Consider the following 8,696-nt stretch of genomic DNA (forward strand, 5'->3'; position numbering starts at 1 on the left):
TTTTAGATCCATCAAGAGTTATATTTCATATGATATCTATATAATATTATAGTTATTAATTCTTTCTAAAAGTTTAGCTAAATTTTACTTGACTTGACTTTTCATTGAAAAGGAGGGGGTACTTATTATTTCACATTTACTTGTTACTTTTGATGATGCTGTTTGTATACATATTTCAGTATTCTTCTTCAAAACATTAACATTTCGAGTTTTGTAATTTTTTGGTTTAACGTGTTTTGTATTGCATGTACAACCATAACTTCTTCAACCTATCTTGATTTTCTTTCGTAAATAACGTAATCTCCATGAAAATAATTGTCAAATGTATTGACGAACACAGGGACATGCATACAATGATACAATAGTGGTAAAGTTGTGCAATACACATGTATCCTTAATTCATGCAGGGTATAATTTGCCATGATATCATACTCCTACGTTTCTCCTAGCTCCTCGTTTTGGAAAACCTACAATACAAGCCGAACTGGCCCTCTGAAATCACAAATGTAGCTCGAGCTATATGTAGCCCTTTTTTGAAAAATTCAAAAACTGCATTTAATTTTTTTAAAAAAAAACTGAAGTTAAATCTGCTGTTGTGTTGTTCTACCAACGTGCAAATTTTAAACTTAAAATACTTAAAATGGTATCTCAAGTTTCAAATTTGCGCGCTGATAGAATAAAACATTGTATACGTCTATATTTTCATATTTTTGAAACTTTTAAATGCCGTTTTTGATTTAAGAAAAAACGATCTACACTTGGCATGGGCTAAAAAAATATCCAACTCCCGAGACTCCCTCGGTCTCTGACATGTTTGAATCCCAGGTCGGCAGATAGAGAAAGACTCCTCGGTTGATCTCTGACGCACAACGGTCCCTGCTATCGAGCTGTGCCGTTCAATGAATCAGTGTTTTGTGCAAGGGACACAAACAAAAGCCAGTTGGGTAAGATCAAGTGAGTATTATTAGTGCTCGGACGGTACTGACAGGGAGATCACGCTTGGATTTGCGCAGCTGGTCCCTGCCTTAAGCTCCATTAATGAGTGTACGAAACACTGTGCGTATGCTTATCTTCTTACCTTTTCCTTCAGACCAAGCGATCGTCCGAGCAATTAACAGCCTGGTAGTGGCCCAGGGCTGTTTGGGAGGCCCAGGTAGCTCCGTTCCAGTTTTCCCTTGATAGATTCCAAAAATTCAGTTTGCTGGGGATATCATGTGACAATTATAGGATCGAAAATCTCTTCCACAACTGATAGGAACTCTCTACCAATCAAGTACTGCCCTCCAAATTGGATTAAACGAAAAACCGGCGAGTTCGGAAATACCATATCACAGGAACCAGCATAAGTGACTCATATAATTGGTCTGGGAATGGGTACTGTCCGGCAATGTGGCTGCTTCACTGAACTGTCCTTATGTACAGTTCCACTCCAAGTGTTTCAGAGAGCATCATCATGTGCTTCAGTGCTAGCAGAGACAGACTGAAATCATATGCTAGGCACAGCAGTACAGTAGGGATGTATCATAGGAACGTACATACATCAGTATTACTGGATATACAGTTCTTTATTGAAAGGAAGAACCTCTCCTCGGCTTGAGCTTGTTTACCTTGTACATTCAAAAACACAAAAAGGATGTAGACAAAAATAGACCAAAAGCTTCGACAGAAGAAAAAAAATGCACCCAAAATAGACCTCAGGCCGTTTCTAACTGGCGGTAACACATCCGAGACGACTGTCTCAACAAAAATCCGAGACGATTATTCACCAAATTGCTGCACAGGTATAATCTACACCTGCTTTTGTGTATTGGTAGAATCAGAAGTTCTGATGCCTATTCAAAGAATCTACAGGTTCAGAACGGAGAGTTGATTGGGTCTTGCTGCAGCGCCTTCTTCACCAGCTCGGTTTGCTCCTGTACGTGGACGGTATAGAAACCTGTAGCTGTGGCTGCAGACGGGGCCCTTCCGACGTACTTGATGTCGTCAATGGAACCACGACCAAGCGCCCTCATCGCGGTCAGCAGGCGAGGATTGATGTATGTGTACGCCCCCATGTTCATCGGTTCTTCTTGGCACCAAACAATCTCAGCATCTGCACAACAGAAACACACAGATGATATGAGCCTACTTTTGATTTACTAGGATTTACCATCTTTTTTTGCAATTATTTACTAGGATTCACTGAAGCAAACAATATGGGTATTCTCGTCCCTGCCAGGTACCGCACCAACAAAAATGCAACTAGTAACAAGTAACCTAGTCAATAAATGATACGCAGGTGAGCACTACATGATCGGTCAATTATTTAGTATTCCTTATTTAGGATTATTATGATTGAAGAGACATCACACAATAAAATTGAGCACTTTATTGCATCTACTAATATCCCAAGAACTTCTAATTTCCATCTTCTCATGTTGAATCCTCGTTTGTCTTGAATGCTCCCATATGCCCATCCAAACTAAATCCATCATTAGCTAGTAAGATGAGTACTATAGATTCTGTCCATAATGCAATAACAAGCAACATTTTATGTGTTCACAAAAAAACAATACTAGTCGAGATAGTGACTCGATGGAATATTTGAGAAACATATTTTTTCCACATACTTGGATATCTCTTCAACTCGCGCTGAATGAGGTCGTAGGGGAATGGACAGAGCTGTTCCACTCTACATATCGCAACATCATTGTGATCCGATTTCTTTCTTTCTTCATCCAATTCATAGTACACCTACATCATGGCAAAGTTAGTTTTAAAATGGCTAGCTGAAAAACTGAGTCTGCAACAGCACAGCTTCCAGAAAGTTTCATTTAGGATGAGCTTGCAGAAAGTGATACATAATACCTTTCCAGAACAAAGAACTAGACGTCTGATTCCTTCCTCAAGGTCCTTATGGTCATTCCGGTCTTTTATCAGACGCTTGAAGCGTGTCCCTTGCTTATCAAATCCAGGGTGGCCCGCAAGATCATCGAATTCAGATAGACTGGATTTGCAGTCCTTGTGACGAAGGAGGTTCTTTGGAGACATCACAATTAAAGGCTTTCTGAAATCGCGGTGTATCTGAAAACAAAGAAATATATATATGCTGATGCACCCTAAAATAGTTGTGAACGCCAGGAAGGGGGAAAGTATCAAAATTTTCACCTGTCGACGCAGAACATGGAAATAGTTTGCAGGAGTTGTGACATTCACAACCTGCCAGTTGCACTGCTGGATTTGATTCCTCATTGTTGGATCCATCTCAGGTATAACATAGGGGTTATCATCACTCATCTGAAGTACAATTGTTGATATTCATGAAAAAGGAATGTGGTTAGAACAAAAGAAATGTGCAAATTAAATGTGCAATCTAACATAAACATTTTCTGAAGTATTAAATGAACTACAGTTGAACAGCTTTCTCCAATTATCCATGATTTTCGCTCTCACATGTTGTGGATTACGAATCATAGTAAGTTGTATAATATAGAAGTGCAGATAAAATCCATCAATCCAGTACAGTTACAACTTTGTAGTCAAAAGTAGGGGAAACACAATAGACAATACGATATTCTGCACAATTAACATGCACTCATGAAGAGGTATTTAGCTGTCCTTATCAGATAGTGTTAACATTAAAAACATAATAATAAGCAAGAAAATGAATGGAAAAAACAACAACAGCCTTCTGTCCCCAGCAACTTGGGGTATGGCTAGAGATGAAACCCAACAGAAACCTGTGGGCAATGAGTTGGGAGAGCAAAATTGTAAATAGAGTACAAGAAAAGTAAATTAAGGTTCCAGCACATGGATTGCTGATTTCCATGAAGTCATATCAAGTGCTAATAGCCATACATGGATTTTTTTTCTATTGTCATACTCTGACATGCTGACTAATGGGTGCTATACGTCAGTGAAATGTTTTCAGTTTTTATTTGTAAGTTAAGTCTCATTGGAAAATGCCATCAGAATATATATACTAACTCCGATCCAAATTAATTGACTCCATTTTGTCTAGATACGGATGTACCTAGATGCGTTTGTTGACTAGATACATCCGTATCTAGACAAGGTGGACTCAATTAATTTGGATCCGAGGAAGTAGTAAAACGTAGAGTGCATAATTATGACAGTTCCAGCCCTGTGCATGTATGTCATGATAAAATTGTGCAATAGCTATTTTACAGTAAGAGCTTGTGCCATATGTTCCTTTTACGTGCATATGTAATACAAGTACTCCACCCATTCCTAAAAAAGCTGATCAACTTTGTCTAGATACGGATGTATATAGACATAGATACATCCGTATCTAGAGAAAAAAAATTGGAACAGAGGGAATACTTTTTAACACAAGAGATACTTATGTCCACGTCTTTGCAACCACAGTAAAATTATACCTGAAGGAAGCGCTCCATTCTTGCACTAGAATGCTCAGGCCCCTGACCGTCATAACCATGAGGAAGGCAAACGACAAGCCCAGTCTGGCGGAGCCATTTTGCCTCCCCGCTACTAAGGAATTGATCAAATATCACTTGAGCTCCATTTGAAAAATCACCAAACTGTGCTTCCCATAGAACTAGTGAGTTCGGGTTCTCCATTGAATAGCCCAACTCAAAGCCCAAAACAGCAAATTCTGACAGGGAACTGTTCAAATTCTTGCACATATCAGGTCATAATAAAGGCAGATCAATATCAAAGATATGCATGAAGTGAGGACATGCCTATATATTTTAATAGTTATATCAGATGACAAGGTTATAAATCCTAAAAAGTGCACCCATGGAAATATTTTCTATCTAAAAATATAATTCAGTCAGTTAAGAGAGTATAAATCAATTAGTTCAGACTTTCCTCTTATCCTTTTGTTGCTTCAGATTTTTTTTAACAGTTCAAGACAGTTATGAGCATGTAGAAAACTAGAAACCAACCTTCTAAATCAAAGTATATATTACATGTTGTTTTGGTATATCAATTATTTCATCTCAGTATTGATAAAAAAAATTATTGCTATCTAGATCATCTCAGAACTTATAATGCTCGAAAACTATACAACACCTAGCCATGATTCCATTCCTGACCAGCAGTCTGCTATGTGCTGGCCAATTCAACGGATACAAACCCGGTAAGCACCATGTCAGCAAACAATGCCAGTAATTTGGCAGTACAACTCTAAGGACGAATCTACAAAGTTATAGTTTTGGAAACCCAAATTGCATCTCCGGTTATCTCCTTAGAAATGAAAGGTGCCTGGTCAATTCTCCTTTTCAGAGTAAAAGAGTTGATAATAAAGGATATTGGTCAAATACATATGTCTACTGTCAAAATTTGATTACTAATGAATCATGGCAGCCTAAAGTTTACTAGTATATGAATATGCAATCACGCACTATGTGGAACATAAAACTAACATTATGCCTGAACAAGCTGATACGGTTTTGGTCTACCCATTATGCTGATTTTGTATTTTGTCGTAAGAAGCATAACTGAAGTAACCGGAAAACTAGCAGACACCAATTCATACCTGTTGCTTACAGTAAATAGTTCCTCGTTTTGGTTCATGACAAGATTATCAAGTGGACAGTACTGCTCTCCAGTTTCCTGGTCATGGATGACAGAATGCCGGTGGCTGAAAGTACCCCTCTCAACATCCTGGCCACTTAACCTAACATGGTTCCCCTCAATTATAAGAGTTGCAAAAGCAAGAGCTTCACCCACGGCCCAATCAATGCCTTCCCCACTCTCAATCATTTGGCGACGCAGATCAAAAATCTTCTTGACAGCCCTGTGAGGCTTGAAAGTTTCTGGCAGAGTTGTCATGGCCTCTCCAACACGTTTTAGAATCTCTGGCTTGACACTGCATGGTCGCAAATGCATAGCATCAAATATATGTGCACAAGAAACACAGGAAACAATCAAACTGTAGGGAAAGAACTCTTTACCCAGTGTTTCGGATACGTGAAATCTGTTCTGGGGACTTAAACCCAGTCCAGTAAGCTGAAAGCCAGTCCCTCTTGTTGGGGATATCATCTTTGCTCTTTTTGAATTCCTCATTCAGTATAGTGCTGACCTTCTTGTGTAAGTTGTCGATGTCTTCCCTGGAGATCTTCCCTGACTCTAAGAGCTGGTTCTGATATATCTCAAGTGCACTCGGATGGTTCCTAATTATCTGACACAAATAGGAAGAACTTTCAAAATGTAAACCAGAGATTATGCAGGATCAGTGTTATTGCCAACTTATGGCAATCGTTCTACTTCTGCAAACCAATTTAGGTAAGTAAAATACTTATGGCTTGCAGATTTGTTCACTAACTGATAAATTAACTAGAGTTAAGGAGATATCTTTACTCAAAAGGTAAGGAATGATCAGGACAGAGATCATGAACAGAAGGAATAGAAGAGCAAATACATATAGAATTCTGCCAGGTCATAATCATAGTGGTGTTCAGTTCTCTTTCTGTTTCGAGGTGGGGAGGGGGTAATACCTTGTACATTTTAGGCTGGGTGAAGGAGGGCTCGTCAATCTCATTGTGCCCAAATCGACGGTAGCAAACAATATCCACCACTACATCAGAATGGAATGTTTGCCTCCACTCGGCAGCAAGCTCACATGTACGAACCACTGCCTCCAAGTCATCACCATTCACATGGAAAATTGGAACCTCGACCGCTTTGGCTACATCTGTGCAATACTGCGAAGACCTCCCCGACATGGGGTCGGTAGTGAATGCAACCTGATTGTTCACGACAAGATGAATGGTCCCACCGGTGGTGTAGTTTGGGAGGGCGCTGAGATGCAAGGTCTCGTACACAACACCCTGCCCTGAGAAGCTTCCATCGCCATGCAGCAGCACCCCGAGATTCTTGGTCCTGTCAAGATCATTAGAATAGTACTGTTTCGCTCTGGTCTTCCCGGCAACAACAGGGTCGACCGCTTCCAAGTGACTTGGATTTGCAACCAACGACAGATGGATGTGTTTCCCGCCCCTGGTAGGCCTATCATACGAAGTACCCAGATGGTACTTGACATCACCAGTCCCCGTATACAGACCCTCCCCCTCATTGACAGGCTTGGTACCACCACTAAACTCGCTGAAGATCTGCCGCAGGGGCTTCCGCACGACGTTTCCCAAGACGTTGAGCCTGCCCCTGTGTGGCATCCCGATGACGATACTCTCCACACCCATATCAGCCGCCCTGTCAAACATCTCCTTCATGCCAGGGATGAGCGTCTCGGCGCCTTCGAGGCCGAAGCGCTTGGCGGTGGTCCACTTCTGCGCGAGGAAGTTCTCGAACTGCGTGCTCCAGATGAGCCTGTCGAGCATGACCTGGCGGCGGTCGTAGGCGTACTCCCTGGGGTTGACGGTCTCGATCCGCTCCCGGAGCCAGTTGCACTTGTCGCGGTCGGCGATGTGCATGTACTCGTAGCCGATGGTGCCGCAGTAGGCCTGCTCGAGGCGCCCCAGCACGGAGCGGAGCGTCTGCACGGGGCGGTTCTCGGAGAGGAACCCGGCCATGCGCCAGACCCCGAGGAAGAACTCGCGGTCCAGATCGGCGTCGGAGAAGCCGTAGAAGGCGGGGTCGAGCACGTCCGGGACGGGCCGCTCCTCGAGGCCGAGCGGGTCGAGCCGGGCCTTCATGTGGCCGCTCACCTGGTACGCGCGCACGAGGAGGAGCAGCCGCATGCTCTCCTGGATCGTCTGCCCGGAGATGCCCGGCGAGGTGGCCGCCTGGCCGACGAAGTTGCGGAAGAAGTTGTCCCAGGACTCGTCCACGGACGCCGGGTCCGCCTCCCACGCGCGCTGCAGCTCCTCGAGGTACACGCTGCTGGTCCCGTCGAGGAAGCTGTCGGTGAGGCGCGAGAGCGGCACGGCGCGCGGCTCCGGCGCGGCGAACCGACGGGGGACCGTCGAGTGGAGGTGGCGGCGCGCGGGGCCGGCGAAGGGCGTCGCCGGGGCGCGCGCCAGGTTCCTCCGCAGCGCCACCCGGGCTATGCCCGACGCGGCGCGGAACCACCCCATTTTTCAGATCGAATTCCCCTCTCCCCTCGACGACGCCAAATCTAGCCACAGATTGGAGAGAAATAGCAGAAAAGTGAATTAGAAAAACTGAAGATCGGAACAAATCCAAACAAATTAGGGTTCGTCGCCTACATAAACAGGAGAAATCGGCCCAATTTGGTACGGATCTCCACTCTTTTGGGTGGAGCGGAGGGATGACGCCGGCCGCGGGGTAGAGGAAAAGGGAAGGGGATAAAGGGACGAGCACGATATATTCGATAGTTCGTTGATTGTTTCCGCTCGACGAAAAGAAAGATCTTCGTCACGGACTTAGCCTTTGTTCCATTTTGTATTTTTTTTTAGGGGAGCGCTGGGCGTCCCCCGGGGGATCTAATCACTAATCCCCCGGGTGGACTGCCGTAGGATTAGCCAAAATGAACCGCTCAGATGGCGACACGTGTCATAGTTGCCCCCTAATCCCACTTTTGCTACTATAATGTACCAAAGTAGCAAAAAACGTTTTAATTGTAGCAAACTCTATTTTCGCCGGAGACTCGCCGGAGTCCGCCGGAGACCTCGCCGGAGATCTCGCCGGAGTCCGCCGGAGACCTCGCCGGAGATCTCGCCGGAGTCCGCCGGAGACTCACCAGAGACTACCGGAGACCTCGCCGGAGTCCGCCGGAGATCTCGCCGGAGTCCGCCGGAGACTCACCAGAG

At 44.0% G+C, this 8,696-nt stretch overlaps 1 protein-coding gene across 1 annotated transcript; it reads right to left on the reverse strand.

Annotated features, from left to right (window-relative positions):
• Window positions 1-1,546: 1,546 nt before the first annotated feature.
• On the reverse strand, window positions 1,547-8,271 carry LOC124674643 (2-oxoglutarate dehydrogenase, mitochondrial-like). Its single transcript, XM_047210685.1, has 9 exons — window positions 8,133-8,271; window positions 6,465-8,041; window positions 5,922-6,148; window positions 5,504-5,836; window positions 4,380-4,626; window positions 3,148-3,276; window positions 2,848-3,063; window positions 2,610-2,733; window positions 1,547-2,092 (listed from the first exon to the last, which is right to left on the reverse strand). The coding sequence occupies exons 2-9, from the start codon at window positions 7,998-8,000 to the stop codon at window positions 1,854-1,856; spliced, it is 3,051 nt and encodes a 1,016-aa protein (XP_047066641.1). The 5' UTR covers window positions 8,001-8,041; window positions 8,133-8,271; the 3' UTR covers window positions 1,547-1,853.
• Between the last annotated feature and the right edge of the window lie 425 nt (window positions 8,272-8,696).

Source organism: Lolium rigidum, chromosome 7, assembly GCF_022539505.1.
Source record: "Lolium rigidum isolate FL_2022 chromosome 7, APGP_CSIRO_Lrig_0.1, whole genome shotgun sequence".
Taxonomy (NCBI): domain Eukaryota; kingdom Viridiplantae; phylum Streptophyta; class Magnoliopsida; order Poales; family Poaceae; genus Lolium; species Lolium rigidum.